Source organism: Dipodomys spectabilis, unplaced genomic scaffold, assembly GCF_019054845.1.
Source record: "Dipodomys spectabilis isolate Male_0828 unplaced genomic scaffold, ASM1905484v1 ptg000001l, whole genome shotgun sequence".
In the NCBI taxonomy this organism is placed as follows: domain Eukaryota; kingdom Metazoa; phylum Chordata; class Mammalia; order Rodentia; family Heteromyidae; genus Dipodomys; species Dipodomys spectabilis.
In genome coordinates, this window is record NW_024870678.1 from 23,151,911 (window position 1) to 23,172,983 (window position 21,073).

At 41.8% G+C, this 21,073-nt stretch overlaps 1 protein-coding gene across 1 annotated transcript in view; it reads right to left on the reverse strand.

Annotated features, from left to right (window-relative positions):
* The window catches only part of Map3k5 (mitogen-activated protein kinase kinase kinase 5), a 181,772-nt gene extending 165,251 nt beyond the window's left edge, over positions 1-16,521 (reverse strand). Inside the window, exon 1 of the mRNA XM_042701048.1 lies at positions 15,932-16,521. Coding sequence (XP_042556982.1) covers positions 15,932-16,397 — 466 coding nt within the window. The 5' untranslated portion in view covers positions 16,398-16,521. The remainder of the gene's footprint in view (positions 1-15,931) is intronic.
* Positions 16,522-21,073: the final 4,552 nt, after the last annotated feature.

Genomic DNA, 21,073 nt, shown 5'->3' on the forward strand with positions numbered 1-21,073 from the left:
AGGGATGTTAAGATCCATAAAATGTGATCTTGGCCATGAACTCATACTTAAGCAGGAAACACAGACCTCAAAACCAACAAACACTCCAGTGGGAGAAAGGCTAATATATTCAATAAATCTGTATTTACCAAGTACCTATTGTGCATCAAGCACTCCATTGGCTACTGCAAGTACTCAAGATAGCACAAGGGAAAAATAAACATGTGGAATTGTATAATTATATTTTAACAATCGCGTAAAGTACCTGAACCTGTTCTTTCTGTATCAGACCTTTCAAAAGAGTGATTGCTCATTACCCTTTACATTGGACTTAACTTTTTTCAGTCTTTACTTTTTAGTTATGTCTCATGGTTCAAGACTTACAAAGGGTATACCAAATCAGCAGTGATACTTACTAGACACAGTGTTAGAAGGGAACTATACAACTTGGGTGGGAGGAAGGATAGGAGGGGAAAACTAGGAGAAAATGAGGGAGGGGATGACACCATTCAAAAAGAAATGTACTCATTACCTCATTTATGTAACTGTAACCCCTCTGTACATCATCTTTACAATTTAAAAATTTAAGAAAATAATGAATTCAACAATTAAAAGAAAGGATCACTGTGGAAAAAAAAAGACTTAGGGAGTATAGGCTATTTTTTTCATCTCAGAAAGAATCAACTATGCTTTGAATACTCAGTCCTAAAAACAAACCAAGACTTATTTAACACCTCTAAAAAAGGTTATTTTTAGAGAGAAGAAATAAAAGCTACTAACCTAAACATGCAATTAAAAATTACACAGGTCTTAAAGAATATAAACAAAATGATAAGGGCTGGGAAGGTGGCTCAGTGGTAGAGTGCTTGCCTTGCATGCCTGAGGCCCTGGGTTCAATTCCTCAGCACCACATAAGCAAAAAAGAAAAAAGACAGAAGTGGCGCTGTGGCTCAAGTGGTAGAGTGCTAGCCTTGAGCTGAAGAGCTGAGGGACAGTGCCCAGGCCCAGAGTTCAGGCCCCACAACTGGACCAAAAAAAAAATGATAAATCATTCCATGATTATTCTTAGCTTATATGACAATGAATGCTAAGGCCATAGTTTCAAATAAGCATGCGATATTCTGGATTATGAAAAAAATTTCCTAGTGGCCACATATCAGACATGTGTTATTGCTCAAACACTGGGTAAACTTTCTTCTGTTTCTGAATGGGACAATTATAAATGTTTTTTAAAAGGTCTCATAATCTAAATATAAAGGCATCAGAAACTTATATTCTAGTCTAAATCTCAAATTAAGCGCTCAGAGTTTAGTGCAGGTAAATGAAAATTGAAAGCAGGTTAGAAACTTGGATTTCCAATGATAGCTTTAGTTTTCTCATTTGTGGCCTCAGAAATCTTCTCAAAGTAAATATGGCTTATCCTTTGACATAGAACTTTCTTCAGGTAACATGCTCTTTACCCCCCTGACAAACAGACCAAACAACATGTCTAGAAACAGGAAATTCATGGCTCTGTCCCTTGCAAACTTTTTCTAAGACATCCAATAATAGTTTTAGAAGAAAGCAAAAACTATCAAATGGCTATAGTCTGGTAAAATTAAGTCATGGCAATACACAAATATCACAGTGGAACTTTGCTTCAAAATTCCCAAGCAATATTATAAGACCACAGCATCAGCTTCTGTGTCAACAACTTATTCCTTTCTGAGACCACGCAAAGATTCTCCCGCTGGGTGTGGTGGTAGAGGCCTAGAAGGCCATCATTGGAGAGACAGAAGCAAGTCAGCCTGGGCTACATAGAGAGACTGTCACAGACAAACCAAAGTTCTTGAGATCTGGACTACTTAAAATTGTAAATGAGCACATAGTCTGAAAACAGGTAATATAATAAAGCTAGCCAATCCTGGATAATCAAGGGAGTAGCCATCCATTATAAAGCATGTTCATTGTTTCTTTGATTTTTTTTTTTTTAGCTTTTTGTCTTTTCTTTTTTAGTAGTAGAGATCAAACCCAGGACACTGCACTATTTGATAGGTAAACATTTTGCCACTGAGCTATATTCCAGCCTCAAGCTCACTGTTTAACAAGCTTGCTTCTTTAATAAAATCTGCCCTACATGGAAAACCATATGCTCCATAAAGCCTGGAAACTGTGTGGTTACATTTTCCTGTTATTTCACCAAACAGTGAGAATATGTTATTTAATGTTGTCGGCAAAGCAGACAGATACAGAAAAAAATCTTAATTTTAAATTCCAAGTGTATATAAGATTTGCCCTAAGTACTTAGATATTACTCTTATGATACCAAGGTTTAACTCTGATAAATGTGTCAGGGCTATGAAATAAGCCCATCAAGTAATGATAGTTTAGAAACTTCATAAAGGTGACTTGAGCTCAGACATCTACCAATTCTTCAGCTTGGAAGTGTCTGTTTTTGTTTTGTATTCTGTGCTTTAAATAGGTAAGGACTGAAGGATTCCAGCAGATGCAGGTAGGCCAGTCTCTAATCCTGTCATTAAGGAGCTCTGATGAATGTTTACATGATAGCAGCTTTTAAATGCTCCTGCAATTTGCCTTTCTTAATTAAAAGATGGTCTGTCAGGCACCAGTGGCTCACACCTATCATTCTAGCTACTCAGGAGGCTGAGATCTGAGGATCACAGTTCAAAGCCAGCCCAGGTAGGAAAGTGCATAAGACTCATCTCCGATTAACTATCAGAGAGCCAGGTGAGGAGCTATGTGGCTCAAGTGGTAGAGTTCCAGCCCTGAGGGAGAAGGTAAGGGACAGAGTCCAGGCTCTGACCCCAGTAATCTCACACACTCACACACTCACACACACACACACACACACACCACCCATGCACACACAAATCTGATATAACTAGAATGAACACTGATAATCCAAATGTGCCACTCATTTGAATACATGCTAAAAACCAGTAAATACTAACAAAATAGTCCTATAAATTAAATAGCAATAAGGTCAAAAGCACAAGATTTCATAATGATCATAACCCTTAATATCAGACTTTGGAAACAAAATGTAGACCTCAAGAAGTTCATTTTAACACACCTAGCAGGTCCAGTCATTGGGTAGCCAACAAATGTTATATTTGATGGTTAAAATTTTTCTAATACTCATTTGATTAGCAAAAGAACAGTCTAAAGCTGTACTAAGAATCTAGATTAAAACTTCCTTTCTGATTTTATTTCAGATTTACCAACAGCTAAATGTTCTTGAAGAACAGCAAATACTAAAAGCCCTGAGGGGCTTGGCAGGAAAGTTCAAGCAAACTGCTCTGGTCATAACTCACGTGCAAGCTACAACAGAGTTCTAGAGTTTCATCTGGTGATGCCAAGCAAGTTGCACCCCAACCCTGCTTCACCATTAATGATACACCCCCACACTAAGAAATGTATTGTTTTAAAGCCTGATCCTTTAGAAAGTACATAAACATTTTTTGGTTCTATTATATGTATAAACATTAAACCAATATATCCAGAAAATTGACTAGGAGTTATTCAGGAACATGATTACCATTTAGATCTTAAAATCTAAAAATTTCATGGATCAACCAAAGCTAGATTTCCAAGACTAATTACCCAAAATCATAGAAAGGTTTACATATATCTATCCAGTTTATGTATGTGATCATTAATAATTCCCAATGTTAGCCAGGCACTGATGGCTCATGCCTGTAATCCTAGCTACTCAGGAGACTGAGAACTCTTCAGATCTCACAGTTGGAAGCCAGACTGGGCAGAAAAGTCTCCAATAAACAAACAAACAACAACAACAACAAAAAGCTCTTACCAAAAGAAGCTCAGGGACAATGACTAGGGGCCCTTAGTTCAAGCCCCAAGACTGGCACAAAATAATAATAATTCCCACTGTCGCATAAAATATACAACCATAAATGTTGCTTAAAACCTCCAAAGGTAGCCCAAACTTCCTTCTCAGTCATATTTTATACATGGATTATAATTTGGCTACATCAATGTGTCAAATCCATGCTTGCCTTTATTACCTAAATGGAATTTTATTTATTTATTTGGCTTTCAACTGATGCTCTCTGCCTCATAAGGCTGTTTGAAGGATTGGATAAGATCATGCAGACATGTAGAGCTCATTGGCATGTTTTTTATTTGGGTTTAACCTGACTTACGTTAGGAGACCCAAGTCATATCTTTGGCCTGTAGAATTTTACATCAGTTTACCAGCATCTAAAATTGAAGGATTCTTTTTACTCAGGAAAAAATAATTTTAACAAAAAATCATTTTAATAAAAGAAGCATTCTAATGCTATATTTTAGTATTAGCAATGGAACAACATTTCCTAGTCTAAGAAAGAAGCTAGCTTTCCAGATAGGGGCATCACTTGGGCATATTACAGCCTTGTTCTTGGCCACATGACTTGTTCTTATATCCACGATCCTAGTGACAACATCCTACTATCTAACTTGTACATGATTCCAGACCCAAAACAATTGTGATTAGGTACCCTGGTTAAAGTCAGGTATTGTAAGATCCTCTCCACACAAGTATAGTTCTAGGATAGCAGAGTTGCAGCAGAGAAAAGAATACAACAGGTTCTACTGGTGCTGTTGGTACAGAACCCCTGGGGATACAGAAGAGTCTGCTGATACTGACTAGCTTTCTGTCCATAAAATTCAGACACACACATACAGCAAAAGAGAGGCTGGTTGTCATTACCATGGAGGGCTGTGGTTTGCTGCATGAGCTCTGGGAATTATTTGATTTTTAAAGCAGGGTACATCTTAAATTGTCTTTCTAGTAATAAGGCCATTCTATAATGCCAATGAAATAAACCTTAGTATGTGCAAAGCTGACAGCAATGAAAATATTTCTTGTACACAGCAATATATATATATATAAATATCATTTGATAGAGATGAAATTGGTTTCTACTTATAGAAAAGATGACTCCAACATTTATGCCTACAGAATTGCCTTATGAAATGCTAGCCCATTTTGCATCTATTAGCAAATTCAGTTTAGCTTTCTTTTTTGTGCTTCTTTATTTATACACAACAATACAATGCATGAATGCAAAACTTTTTGTAACTATAATATAGCAAGCCAGACACTGAAGGCTTACACCTGTAATCCTGGCTATTCAGGTGTCTGAAATCAAAGGATGGTGCTTCAAAGCCATATCAGACAAGCAAGTCCATGAGACTCTTATCTTCAATTAACTTCAAAAAGCTGAAAGTTGTGGCTCAAGTTAAAGAGCACCAGCTTTGAGTGAAAAAGCCAACCAAGAAAACAAGGTCCTGAGTTCAAGGTCCAGTACTTACACCTTACAAATGTAAGCTGTTTGCTGTATTTAAGTAACTGATAGCCTTTACTGCATCCATTAACTAATTTTTGTGTTCCCACTGCAAAGTCTCAACTTGTCCTTTCAGAGTATAAGCGAGTGATCTCTGCATTGTAAAGTTACTAATGTTATCCAGTTATTAAGTAAATACTTAGAAGTTTATGGAACTTTAGGAGCTCTCTTTTCAAAGAATTGGATGCATGTCTAGATTATATGTCTATATCTGCTTGTCAGAGCCTTCTTTGAGTCAGTTTTAATATCTTACCACTTTTCTCATTAAATGAGTTAGCCAAATAGTTGGCATGTTTACATTTTCAGTCATGATATTAGGTTTTTGAAACCATAGTTTGTAAAGTCATAGAGTAACACCTCTCCTGAAGGCAAGGACTTTCTAAGACAAGAAAATAGAGACAGAAAGGGTTTTAAGTTTTGTCTACAATAATTTATTTCTCTGAAAGATAAAAAAAGAAAAGTGGCATGATGTCAAAGTATTTACTATTACTTTTAAGTAGTGCATATGTGAATGTTTGTTATACTATTCTATATATTTCTTAATAAACAAGATACTTCATGTCTTAAAATTATAGAGCTTGCCAGGCACCAGTGGCTATACTCTTAGCTACTCAGGAAGCTGAGATCTGAGGATGGAAACCAGCCGCAGCAGAAAAGTCCATGAGACTCTTATTTCCAATAAACTACTCAGAAAAAGCCAGAAGTAATGCTGTGGCTCAAGCAGTAGAGCACTAATCTTGAGTATAGAAAGGCTCAGGGAAACGGACAGTGTCCAGGCCCTGAGTTCAAGCCTCAGGATTGTCAAAAAAAAAAAAAGAAATTAAGGTTTTCTAATTTTATATTTTTGGTAATACTGGCAATCAAACCCAGAACCACGCACATGCTAGTCAAAACCCCGCCACCGAACTAAACTCCCAGTGAGTGCCAAGGGCTTTCTTAAAATCTTAGTTGGGAAGGGAGAATTGGTGACTACAGTTTAATCCTCTTTTTTCCTTAGCATCAGTTGTTCCCAAAGAAACAGAGGGATATTCTAAACATTTATACTCAAGATTTATGCATTCTTCTCTTTTCACTTTAATATATCTGCTGCAGTAAGAGGTGCATCATATGCAATTAATAAATTCTAACAGATCTAAATTCCTGGGAATATCACTTTAGGGGAAAGCAGATCAGATTGAGGAACCAGAATGTCTCAGGAAACCAAGAAAAGGTTATGTTGCAAGTCAAGCTCTCTACATCATCCTATAATGAAACTTCCTTCTGACTCTCACACCCAGAAAATAACCCAAGAATTGGTTGGATAAAACCCAATTTATAAGCCATGGCCAAATAACTGGCAACCAGCATTCAATCTAAGCTCCAGGCTCTTTTCTTCACTTGAGAGAAAATGTCACAATCAGCCTGCATGCAACTGTTAACAGCAAGTTACCAAGGACTGAAAGGCAAGTGTCACCTCCATGAGTCTTCCACATAATCATGCTACCATCATGGACCATAAAATTAGTCCTGATGCTCTTAAACAGGATATCTGCTGTGGATGTTTATTATTGCAAGGGGGAACTTCGCAATGAACCCCACAGCATTCTTCACTATACTATGTAGTGTAACAGGAAAATCATATGGATTATTTAGAAGTTAGGAAGAGCTTACCAGCCAAGTCCCAAATCCTTTGCCATTGTAAACAAAGATAATTATACTACCCTATCTATTTCTTTTAGGGAGTCAACAAGATGGTCAAAAGAAGGAGATAGCATGGCACTGAACATCTAGATCATTCTGACCTAGCCTCTGGGTACCATTAGGACCTAGTGACAAATTGGAAAAAAATGTATCTAGAGGGAAAAGTAGTGGATGTTGGAAACAGGGACCACATTCCTGGCTCTGGCTTCCTGGGCTGTAAACGATATTTGTTACAATATAGTAGACTACTTAACGTTACTGTTCCATTAACAGGCATTTGACATATAATAGCCTGGGTGGGCTTTTTAAATAAGAAATAGAGATCATGATTTTTTTTAAGGGGGAAAAATTTTATCTTATGCAAATACTTACTTTGGGGGTTTTATGGGGAGGGTTGTTGAGTGTTTGTTTTTGTGCCAATACTGAAGCTTGAACTCAGGGTCTAGTTCACAGTTTCTTCACCCGAGGCTGGTGCTCTAACACTTGAGCCACAGCTCCACTTCTGGTTTTTTGTTGATTAATTGGATATAAGAATCTCTTAAACTTTCCTGCCTGAGCTGGTTAAGATCCTCAATCCTCATATCCCAATCTTCTTGAGTAGCCAGGATCACAGGCGTGGGCCACCAATGCCTGGCTAAATAGTTGGTTTTACATGGTTTTGGGGTCAAAGGGCCCAATGTTCTTGCATATTCACCAGCTCTATTCTATGTTTCAGTTAAGTTAAAAGTTCACGGGTAATGAAGAGGCCAAAAGTGTTAGAAAGCAGTGATGTAACCAGCCATGGCCATTTTTAGAGACTCGCTGTACAAAGAAATATTCCTTCCGAATGAATCATAGACAAGGGCAACTGCTTTCCTTATTGTTGATTAACCACTGTGAGAGAAAAGATTTGCTTTCAATGGAATGTTTAATGCTACTATGTGGCAATGAAGTTATCCAGGTCTTCTCTGGGAAATGTCACTTGGTAAGAGCCACTATTAATATTTCAGTTCTCTCTCCTTCTGGCTTTCCGAAGAAAATTACATGCAATGTGCCTTAGGTATTATATATTAGTTTTTTGGTTTTGTTTTGGAAAATATCAAGCCTACCATCAGAGCTCACATAAAATGTTAAGTTCTCATTTATTTAAACTTTTGGAACCATTGGACAAAACTTTGAAAAATCAACTTTATCTCATTTTCTTGCTCTTCCACTTTTGACCTCTACTCAATACCTCCAGACATAAAGAAAGCTAATACATAAAGCATCTAAAGAAAGCAAATGGACTTTTAAATCGTTTATCATTCTGCTTTCATTTTTTTCTTTTTATTCTACTAACAAAGTTCTGCAAATTTAATCTTACTCTCTGAAAATAAAGTATCTTCCTTAAATATAACCAGTTTCTCCACCCTCTTGCATCTAAAGGCAAGAGTATCTTTAAGCTATACCTTCCCAAACTAGGGGTGTAGCTCAGAGGTAGGATATGTGCTTAGCATGTACTAGGCCCTGGATTCAATTCACAGCACTAAAGAGGAAAAGAAAAACAACCGTACCATCCCCAAATCTGTGGCTCTCATTGTCTCCCTGATGTGGCTGTGGATTCAGACAGAAATATCCACCCCTTCTATATTTCCAACTCTCCTCAGCCTTGCTGAGACCCCCACAGGTGATGGAAAGGAGACATATGAAGAATGCCCTATTGCATTCTGGGAGGAGCCATCACTTCTGTCAGCCTTGGAGTCACTGACCCACAATGTACTTTGTGGGTTGTCTCCTTTCCTGATTTGGCGTGGTTTTTGGAGAGAGCACTTGGAGGAACTGCTAGGAAAGATGGTGCCTTGCTATGGATGGCACACAGTCACTGGGCTTTGTGCTTGTCAATCTCCCACTGCTCCATAAAGCAGCCAAGAATCAATTTTATCCTACAAACCAGAAACAGGAACTGAACAGGCTTCAAAACCAGACCTCTAAAACAGGAAGGGACATTCCTCGTTGTCACCACAGAGGAACTGACCTGTAGTAGCAAACTTCCAAAACACTAACACAGAGTAGAGGAGACAAGACCCTGCTATGCACCAATACAAGGCTTCACCTACAGGTGGAACCAGCTCTAATGACCAGCTAGTGTCTCAAGCAAACCAAGATGACCAAGCTGAACAAAGGAACCCACATCCCAGGAGCCTGGGAAGCAGGGCCAGTCGTGACCACCTGCAGCTGACTATGTAAGGGAAGAAATGGGAACTCTAAAAGTAAATCTATTTTTGTGCTTTGGACTTTCCTTTTTAGATTTGGTTCTTTCCTGATTTCTAGTGAAGCTCTTTTAGGAAACCCATACTTTTGCCTCAATTGACCAGAAAGTCAAGAAATCAAGAGGAAGTACAACCCTCTGGGTTGTTAATGGGGTCACCACCGCTGCCCTTGTGATATGCCAGAACAAGTGAAAAGCTCAGAGAAAAAAATGTGTGGGAGTACTGGGTATTTTTTTTCTTTTTAATCCCTTCCTGACCACAGAGATTTTGTTTTCTTTTAATCTACTACATTTCTTTTCATAATTTTATCCTGATTCTCTCGACAAGTAGAGTAGCCAAGAGATGGAAAGAGGCCAGGAGGCAGTTTAAGGCAGAGGGGACAAATACTACTCTATGACTAGCAGAATGAAGTTTTTATACTCACCCCCACTGAAATGGGAAAAGTGAGTAATAGATGCAGAATTTCTTCATATTTTTACTGTACATAAATGACTATCCTTTGTTGCAAGGATGGTGTGTGTGTGTGTGTGTGTGTGTGTGTGTGTGTGTGTGTGTGTGTGTGTTGGTATTGGGGTTTGAAATGAGGGCCTAGGCACTGTCCCTGAGCTTTTTTGCTCAAGACTCTACCACTTGAGCCATACCTCTACATATTATAGCTTCTTAGTGCTTAAAGATAAGAGTTTCAAAGACTTCCCTGCTTGGGTTGGCTTCAAACTGCATTCCTCAGATCTCAGCCTCCTGAGTAGCTAGGATTACAGGCCTGAGCTACCTCATGCACCCCATCTAATTTTTTTTAACACAAACATGTCTTTCCTTGTATGCAATCACAATAGGTAACTGATTAATGACTTTTCTGTTTCTCTATAATTTCCTTACTTGGAAAAAATAAAACATTGGCAAGCACACATCAGTACTCTTGATTTTTTAAATAAGCTGGTTCGTGGAAACTACTATTTAGAAAACACAAATTTTGTTCTCTCCTTCAAGGCTTGGGACTACATACACACACACACACACACACACACACACACACACACATCTGTATATGAACACACAAATATATATAAAAGCTTCACTGGATTTGAAAACAGAAATGCAGAAGTAGTCTAGAAGACAATATTGAGGTATGTTTTATTTTACCAAACAAAATTGGAAGTCCTAAAGAGCTGGAAGTAAAAGGAACCAGACCCCAGAAAGGTCAAATGCCACTCTGACAAAACACATAAATGAGCCATCACAAGCTCAAGTAAAGTGAAAACACAATATGGATGAAAATAGAAAAGTTAAGTTCTTAAAATTCAACTAACATGTGTTTCCTTCCGGTTCACCACGATTGCTGCAGGGTGAAAGGCTGAGCAAGACATTGCAATGTGCAGTGAGCCAGGCTAAAAGGAAGCCCCAACGGATGTAATGGCTAGGGGCAAGGAAAAGGGAAGTGGGCAGCGGATCTCATCCAGTCCCTTCGAGAGGCAGGCAGGTGGCTTAAACCCAAACAAGGTCCCTGGGTCTGACATCAGCAGAAAGTCAAGGGCCATAAATAGGTTTGGAGGAAAAGAAAGAAGAGATGAAAATATTCATGAGTCCTGTTGATATCTCTTTTCTAAAGCTTCTTCCCAGCCTTCCCACCCCAACTCACCACCACTAATGTAAGTTAATTTTTCCTTATATCTGACCAAAATGCTACCTATCAAAAATTACTTCAAAGCAAAAGTCATTGGTCTAGCACAATGTTAGGTGTATTCAAAGTCACAGCTTGAGGTTTTAGAAACAGAATACTCCTGAATGGGTTCCATATACTGAGTTGTTAAGAAAGTGTCTTGTAGACTAGGCCCAGAATCTATCACTTGTAATACTGTTTGTAAGGGGAAAAAATTACTTCTAATTTTAACCAGCAATCTTAAATCATTTAACTTGAATGAATGCATATAACTATGGTTCCATGTTTCCCATAAGTAAAATGAGAGAATAGTAAGGCCTATTCCAGCTATTTTTCAGAGACTGGGTATTTAGTCAACCTCTTTTTTTTTCTTCTTTGAAATCTGGCCAGTTGGTGTCTGAGCAGTGTGTGGTACTGGCAACTCTCATCTCTTGATGTTTGCAGAATCTCACTGCTGCCATGCAGGGGGTGGAGAGTAGTACTGTTGGTTGCTGGCATGGTACATCTGAGTGATAGTATCTTGTGTGTAAAGATGGATCTCCAAAAAAGTGTTAACAGGGCATTCATTTTACCTCTTACAATGAGATTGACAAGTATAGTCAATGAACAAATCAAAATACACTTATGTAATAACTGTGTCGGTGAAAAACCTTTCACTACAATGTATATTTTTCTTAGGGGGGGTGGTAGTACTAGTTTCTGAACGTGAGCTTTGTGCTTGCTAGGAGGATACTCTACCACTTTTTTTGCACTGGTCACTTTCAAGGTAGGGTCTTTCTTTATGCTAGGGCTGGCCTGGGCTGTGACCCTCGTTCTTGTGCACCTCTGTGAATATGTTCCCTGGGATGGCAGGCCAGAAACACTGACTTTCCCTGTAACTGGGTTAACCGTCATTGACTGAGATGGGAGTCTTGCAAATGTCTTAGTTTTTAATTCCCACGCTGGCCTCAAATAGTGATCCTCTGATTTCTACCTCTTCAAGTAGCTAGGATTACAGGTTTGAGCCACTGTGCCCAGCTGCAATCTATTCTCTAGAAAGATAAAATAGCTGTGCTGTTTTAAAAGTAAACAGTTGGGTGTGGTTGTCCATGCTCTACTTAGGAGGTAGAAGTAGAAAGAGCTTGGTCCAAGGCATGAGTCCCTACCTGAAAAATAAAGCAAAACTAGCTAGGGGTGTGACTGAAGAAGTAGAGTACTTGCCTAGTAAGTGCAAGGCCCTGAGTTCAGGCCTAGAAAAATAAAGACACCAATACACACAGGTAGCGAAAGGCTATAAAAATATGTAGTACTATTAAACTATGCATTCCATAACGTTGAGCTACTTGGGCATTGTTGTCTTCCTTTGAAATGCTAGGCCTGGTTGCTTCTTCTTTGCTTACTGGTTTTAGGGGTTACCCCCTTTGCAATGTGACCACCTTGAATCTGCCTATCCACACTCTGATTCTGGAGCTGTATCCTGGGAAGCCAAGGCTTCTGTGGGACACTCACATAGGCACTGTGACAGACAAGCACAGAGTCCACCTCTCTACCAACCCTGAATTCCTCAGAGTCAGGGATAAGATTTATACCAGCAGTTCATGAACCACTACGAAGTGAGACAATTCATTTGTAATAATAAAAATAGCAAAATTATAAAGCATAGAACTTAAGAGCTAGAAGGAATTGCCAACTAGTCCAAGGTTCTACTGTTCTGAGATTTTAAATAACTCTTTCCAAATCAGAGAAGAGCCGGGCACCAGTGGCTCACGCCTGTAATCCTAGCTACTCAGGAGGCTGAGATTTGAGGATCATGGTTCAAAGGCAGGAAAGTCCATGAGATTCTTATCCCCAATTAACCACCAGAAAACCGGAAGTGGCCCAGTGGCTCAAGCGATAGAGCGCTCACCTTGAGCTGAAGAGCGCAGTGGCAGCGCCCAAGCCCAGAGTTCAAGCCCCACAACCAAAAAAAAAAAAAAATCAGAGAAGAGCTAAGACGTTGAATCTCCTGTTCTGATACTTCAGCCTGGCTTGCCAAGTTGCTATGCCTTTGCAAATTCACAGGATACCCAGCACTCTTAGGAATTTAGTTCAGTTCTCCTCTATTTCCACCTGTGGTTAACTCTCCAGGCAGATTCTGCGCTGGAGGAGCCTTTCTAACAACCCATGATTCACAGCAGAATTGGGATGAAGACTCATCTACACCGGGAGGGACAGTGTTCTGCTCACTACACTGGAGTGACCCAATGTTCAAGGGCAGATAGTGTGGGGGAACGCCCAGCAATGGTGCAGCGATCTGCAATTCCTAATTCGGCACAGCTTGCGAGCTAAACACTTTTTTATTTTTTTGCATTTTTAAATAGATGAAGGAAAATCAAAAGAATAATATCCTGTCGATTCTATGACATTCAAATTACAGTGTCCATTAATAAAGCTTTTTTGAGACATGGCCACAATAATTTGTTTAGGTATTGTTGCTGGTGGTTCTCACAGAAGAACTCTGTTCAAGGACTATAAAATATCCAGTGTTTACTATCTGGGCCAGGCTCTGGTGGCTTACACCTAAAATGCTAGCTACTCAGGAGACTGAGATCTGAGCATTCTGGTTCCAAGCCAGCCTGGCAGTTAACCAGCAACAAGCCAGAAGTGGAGCTGTGGCTCAAACATAGAGCACCAGCCTTGAGTGAAAAAGTGAAAGGTCAATGCCTACACTTGAGTTCAAGCCCTAGTACCAGCACACGCACATGTGCATACACACACACACACTTCTCTAGTCCTTGATAGAAAAAAGTTTGCCACCCCTGCTGTAAGAATAACAGACCCTCTCTTCAATATTAAGAGAACACAGTTATACTACTGAGAGACCTCAGTACCCTCGTTATGGAAAACAAAGGCTTTGAGCAAAACTGATACCATCCTCATTCTATCACACCTTCATGCTGCATGAGAGGTTTCAGGATCCATATTGTCCAGATGGGCAAGGGTTAATTGCAGGCCTGCTCATGTTGAAAGAATCAGGGGGGTGGGAGGGTGCTGGCCCCCAACAAGGGCTTTCCCAAGGCATTCCCTCTCTACTATTTCTCACTGCACCTATGTACCCCTGAAGATCTTAATGAAACCCCTTTTATACAATTTATTTATATGCTAATTTTTTAAAAAGAGAAAAGAGATCTTTCCTAATTTTCCAGTCCATTATCCCCAAATGGGAGGCATTCCTTGATTCTAGGACTAAATCAGCCACCTAACTGGAGGTAGCCAGGGCCACACTGGAATCCTGTATTGTCCGGTTACCACCTAGGAACCCCAGGACCAGTGATGGATCCCTTGTTTTTCTCACATAGAAAGTTAAGTAGTACTCTTTTCCCAGGCCTGCTTGGAGAATAAATTAGATACAATTCAAATATCAGCTCTTGGTAACCTTTTGCCCTCCCTTTCTTTCCCACAGGCAGGAAGTATTTGGAGAACAACAGAAGAAAGTCTTGTTAGGAAAGTTTATTTCAAACAAGCTTAGAGTTTAAGATGTTTTTCTATAGCTCTAGAATTAAAAAAAAAAAAAACTCCCCATCTATTAGGGCAATAAACATAGTTTTAAAGACTTAGCTGAGGGTGGGGGGTGGGGGGGGATGGGAAGAGATGGGAAGGGGAAACAAAGGAGGAGGCTACAATGCTTGATAAGAAATGTACTATTATCTTGCCCATGTAATTGTAACCCCTCTGTACAGTATTTTCACAATAAAAATATTAAAATTAAAAAAAGACTTAGCTGAATATTTTTCTCTCTCATATCTTTCAATTCTTTGAAGCTTCTTCCAAATTATAATCCAAAATAAGAATGCTATAATTTTTAGAAAAGTTATGGTTATGTTTATGTAATTTTTAAAGCAAGCCACCAAAGAACCAAGATGTAATATACTCATGTTTAGTTATGAAAAACCAAGACTGTTAAAAAAAATACGAAAACCAAAAAGTCCTCGTTTATTTAGTCTGGCTTCCTTACATGAAGTTCTTGTTCTTAAAATATTCAGCTTTGGCTGAATTCCAAAACCTACATAAGCCTACTTCAGGTGTTTTGAACAGGCTGTAGAGAACTGGAACTGAAAATAAGATTGAAATATAAAACCTTGCATGCAATCATAAACGCCGAAGCTTATTGCCTTGAAATTCTCAAGCCAGGTTTCCCACCCACAATTATAAAAATAAATGTCTGTCTTCTCCACACTGGATTACAGGGTGCTAACAGTTAATTTCAGTAACATGTTATCAGTTAACATTTGCTAACAGACAGCTAATTGCTTCGGTCACTAGAACAACCAAACACTTTATGAATCTGAAATAGGTTGAGAAAGATACTTTTTTTTAATGGATTATGCTAACAATCACCTTCATTAAGCTCATCTTAGTCATTAAGATAGCATATCAACAGTTTAAACGATTATAAACTTTTCAGACCACCTTCTATGTGGCAGGAATAAGAAGATGACTACTAGAGAACTAGATCCTAACACAGATAGTCAAACTCATTTAGTCACAATATTATTAGTTGGGAAAGCAATACTTGAGAGTTCAAGTGGGTAGGAGGTGGGAAATTCAAGCCATTAAGACTTGAAGGGAAAAAATGAGAAAGAATAGAATAGGTCATGCAAATTCATCTACATTCTGGCTGCAGCTGGCTGGCTGGCACAAGTCATTGCTTCAGCACCCCCAGAACTACACAGAGGAAAGGGTCACAGGTGTTTGGCACCAAGTGAAGGACTATCTGGGGAAAGGGGGGGGCAAGAAATCTCACTCAGCTGAACAGCTCTTCAAACCAACGACCCCCTAAAGCTCCAGCACCAGGCCGTGGGTAGGTCAGCGAGGCCGGCTCCTGCACGAATACCGTTTGCCTCTGGCATGAGTACACACTCTCCCGGGAGCGCGGGGCGCCAGGAGTCGACACGCAGCTCGGTCCCCGCTGCGTGAGAGGCAAGAAAGTTGAAAGCATGTTTCACGGGCCAGGAAGAGACACCCCCTTCCCCCAAAGACAAACTTCCCTCAAGATGACCAGGTTTCAACACACTCACCTGCATTGTAAAAACGATCCAGCACCGCGGTCTCCCCGAAGTCCAGTTTACCAAAATGCAGGGGCTCCAGGGTGGCGCCCACCGCGTCGCACGCCTCTCGCAGGCTCTGCAGTGCCTCGCTCTCCGCCCCTACCAGCTGCCCCTGGCTGGCCTCGTTGATCACGTACGCCACCGTGGTCCTGCGGCTCCCCCCGCTGCTGGAGTTGCCCCGGCCCCGAGTGGCGCTGCTCCCGGGGGTGGCAGCCGGACAGCCGGTGGCGCCCGGAGCGGCGGCGGCGCTCTCCACATTCCAGAAGCTGCCCGGTGGCGGCGGCGGCGGCAGCGGGCTCGGCTCACCCAGGGCCGTCGTGGTCGCCGTCGCCGCTCCTCCCCTCCGGCAGCTGCCGCCTTCGAGGAAGGCGCAAAAGCGCGAGGAGGCGAAGGGCGGCAAGGAGATGGTGATGTCCTCGCCAGCCTCGGTGCCCATCTCTGCTAGCCGGGCTGCAGCGACGCCCGTGTCCCCGGCCCAGCCGCCCCGTCTGACGAGCCACAGCTCGGGGCTGCTCCGCGCCCGCCGGGCTAGGCGGCTGCCATCGCGCGCCGCGCCCTCGCCCGCGCCGCGCCGCCGCCTCCTCTCGGGCGCTCTGTCCGCCGGGCCCGCGCCGCAGCCCGGCGGCGGCTCGCCCCTCCTCGGCGCCTCCGTGGCCGCGGCAGGGTGTAGAGTACACGGGGCGGGGAGGCCGGGCTGAGCGGGAAGGGACAGCGCTTCCTTTTCTTGGCGGCCGGACAACTCGGCTGGCAAACCTGCACCTCGGTGCGGCTCAAGGGCGCCGCGCTGGGGGTGCCGTGCGCCCTGGCACCCTGCGCGCGCGCGCGGGGCTCCTTCCGTCCCGGGCGCCCTCGGAGTGGGGAGCCACCTGGCGAGCACCTTACGGGGCGGCGGGAGGGCTCCGCGGGCGGCGTCCTGGAACCTCGGCGGCGGCTCCAGCCCACACAGAGGTTCCGCCTCCCGCTTCGGCGGCGGCTCCCCGTTCCTCGGCTCTGGTTCCTCCGCCACCCCCGCCTGGCCTGGCTTCTCTTCCGATCACGGTGGCCGCTTAGGCTGCACGCTCGTAGCAGCCGATCGTCCTCTCTGCCACCCGCCCCTGGCCGCCCACTCGTGGCGGCACGGAGAGCCAGGGCCCGCCCCCGGGGAGGGCGCTGCTGGGAAGCCCAAGCCCAGACGGAACCCACCACGCTGGGATCCTGGACCTCAGATCCCCCCACACACCGCCCCCAGGGCGCCGCGCCCAGAGCCAAGCGCCCCACCTAGGGACACCCGGAGTCCCCAGGAAGCCTCGCGTGTGCGTGCGACTGCAAGACAGTGCAAAAAGTCTCTCGAGCCAAGACTCGAACGTGGCCCCGACTCAGCCCCTGAGACTTGTGAAGAGCTCCCCGTGATCACGGCGCCCCCGACCGGACCCTCCCGGCCCGGGATCGCCCGGCTGACACCTCCTGCGATACTGGAAGCGCCAGGGTGGCCCACGTGGAACGAGGCTGGAGTAACAACAGGCCTAACCTGGAGGGTGGCTTATAAGTAACAGTGACGCTAAATTTAGAACTAGCAAGCTAAATTTATCAGGACAGATGATGGTGCTTTTCATTTTAAAATTTCCAATAGCCGGCACTGTTATCACGAAGAAGTAATTGATTAACTCCAACTACCGTGTTTCTCATTGTTGATCTTACAATCCTACACACACACACACACACACACACACACACACACACACACACACCAGTATCATAAGCCAAAGACAGAAGATGAGTGGAAAATTATTGTCCACAGATGAAAAAGGTTAATTAAGTGACATTCTGTTCTTTTAAAGGGAGCCACAGAGAAAGAGAATAAGAGACAGAGAGGAGTGCCTGGATTGTTGAACAACAATCAAAAAAAAAAAAGTACCCACTTTAGAATGAGAGCGGATGTATACATTTCCAGAGACCTCTGGAATGCTAAATACATCAATATGAGGAAGGCCAGTTCACACTGTAAAGTAAATAACAGTAATAGGATTTGGATTTTCCAAATAATGATTAATGAGACCTGTGGAAAAGGTCAAAGAAACATGCAGATTACATTTCAAGATGTTGTACCAGGTAGTAAGAATAGTTTCCTTTTTGTGACTTTATTGTACTTTCCAAACAGGTAAGGCCTGAAAGATTAATCTGCCTCTCAAGCTGCTTACTAAGACTGGCACTAATGCTAAGTTCAGTTCCTAGTAAATGCCATGGGCTAGTGTGTCTTAGGGGCATTACCAACTGAGAAATAGTAACCTGAGTGCCCATTGGTATCTAAAGTCTGCCATCTTTACAGATGAGTTCAGAGGAAAGGGGCAACTCAAAGTCAACACAGGGGATAAAATTGGATCCGTTCCCCACACCTCGTACCAGGAAAAATTCCAAATGGTTAAGAGGCTTAACTGTAAAAAATGAGAGTATTGAGTACTTAATAAATATACAGGCATATTTTTCAACCTTGGAATGAAAATAATTTTCAGAACTAGGAATGAATTTTTTTAAAGATAAACTTTTTTAACCTTTTTTTTTTAGTACTAGAGTTTGAACTCAAGGACTTTTATTTGATAGGAACATGCTTTCCACTTGAACCAATTCTTTACACTTGATTATATTAAAAAAAAAAAAAAGTATTTCCGTGGCAAATGCACCACAAGGAAACTAGACCGAAAACATAAGATGTCATCTTAGGCAATTCATAAATATGGTAATACAGGGAGCTCTTTCCTGTATGAAGAGAAACTCAACCCTATTCATAGTAAGTGCAAATTAAAATTATACTAGTATGACACTTTTTTCTTTACATGTTGACAAATATCTTGATGTTTGAGAACACTTTATTTGTGAAACTGGGGGTAAATAAACACTTTCATTTCTTGCAGAATAAATGTGATAAAAAAAAAAAAAAAAAAAAAAAACACTTGTAGCTCGGGCACTGGTGGCTCATACCTGTAGTCCCAGATACTTAGGAGGCTGAGATCTCCTCAGATCTCAAAGTGGTTCAAAGCCAGCCTGGGCAGAAAAAGTCAATGAGACCCTTATTCCAATAAATTACTCAGAAAAGGCCAGAAGTGGTGCTGTGGCTAAAGTGGTAGAGCACTAGTTTTGAGCACAAAGAGGCCTAGGAACAGACTTTCAAAACAACAACAACAACAACTAAAACTTGTAGAGGGAACTATGTTAATATCTACCAAAATTTTAATCTACTTGAAAAATTTTATCTCATATATACTGGTAAACCTATAAAAGCATTTTTCTCAAGGTTATTAATTTCAGTGCTAGTTACAGTAGCAAAAATTTTAAAAATCACCCAAGTGTTCAATCAGGGACTAGTTTATTTTTTTGTGGGGGAGGGGGTCCGGTCTTGAGGCCTGAACTCTGGGCCTGGGCGTTGTCCCTCAGCTCTTCAGCTCAAGGCTAGTGCTTTACCACTTGAGCCACAGCGCCACAGGTATGCAAGGCAAGTGCTCTACCACTGAGCTACCTTCCCAGCCCCCAGGGACTAGTTTAATAAAGAGTAATATACCCACTAAATGGAGTATTACCTGGCTATAAGGAATGGTGTTAATTACCTACATGAATTATCCCCTCCACCCAGTTTTCTAGTTGTTTACACTGGGATAAGAATTCCAGATTCCAGGGCTGGGAGGGTGGCTCAGTGGTAGAGCACATGCCTTGCATGCCCGAGGCCCTGGGTTCAATTCCTCAGCACCACATAAGCAAAAATAAAAAAAGCCGGAAGTGGTGCTGTGGCTCAAGTGGTAGAGCGCTACCTTGAGCTGAAGAGCTGAGGGACAGTGCCCAGGCCCAGAGTTCAGGCCCCATGACCGGACCCAAAAAAAAAAAAAAAAAAAGAATTCCAGATTCCATTTCTCTTTCATGACTTGAATCAGAAATCCAAGTAATTATTTTTTAAAGTAGGACATTATACTGTCACTGCATTTCATAATATAAACATATATATTTTTCATAAGAAAATGGCAGTATATTACATATACTTTTTTTTGGTCTTTAAGATAGCAATTCTCTATGTGATGAATCAAGCTACCTGCCTCAGCCTACCAAATTGCCTGAATTACACGAGTGTGCCACTACTCCTGACTTTTCTATTCCTTGTATTTTCAAATATCTAGCAGCAGTCAGTGCAGGACAGACTCTATCAAGGGGGAAAAGGAATGATACGATTCTTTTGTTGGGAAGCAATTTCTGGATAATGATTTGGAGAATGAAAACCCAAACAGAGAGCAGCAATCTTTGGGTGAGGATAAAATGCCTGGAATTAGTGAAGGCTGAGGCAGTCTGAATGAGAAAGACAGAAGGACAGTTAGAAGGAGAAGCAGAATAATTCCAAAATACTGCATAGGAGACCCTTTGAATCTTCAGCTGAATATTGCTCTCTTCACATGTGTAGGAGAAAACCTCTAAAGTTCAGATCAGAACAACTTCTAGGCACAGAATGAGCTCAGGGAATTGTCAAATGAGCAATTCCTAGGGTTAAGAGAGCTACCAGCCCCTCCATCCATTTCCCGTAGACTCAGTAGCGATCGGGTTGACCACACAGAGCATTTGAAAGATACCCAGAAAAACCATGTTTCAAAGCCAAGCTAGATAGATTCTTCCTAAAGATGCGGCAGCCTAGATGAACCTAAAAACAAAGTTCACCTATATTAGCTGCTTGCTAGAAAAGTCAAATTCCTTTAAGGAATGGAACAAAATAGAGTATCCCATAAAGGAAAACACATGTCTAGCATCCTATCAAAAGCCTGACAAATAATTTTTTAAATGACACTTAACAAGAAGAAAAATTAGCCAGATATATTCTCAGAAGTGACGGAGGGGCTGGGAAGGTGGCTCAGTGGTAGAGCGCTTGCCTTGCATGCCTGAGGCCCTGGGTTCGATTCCTCAGCACCACATAAGCAAAAAGAAAAAAGCCAGAAGTGGTGCTGTGGCTCAAGTGGTAGAGCGCTAGCCTTAAGCTGAAGAGCTGAGGGACAACGCCCGGGCCCAAGAGTTCAGGCCACACGACCGGACCCAAAGAAAAAAGAAAAAAAGAAGTGATGGAAATGTACAATTAGCAAAGACATTAAAACAGCTATCAGCGATGAG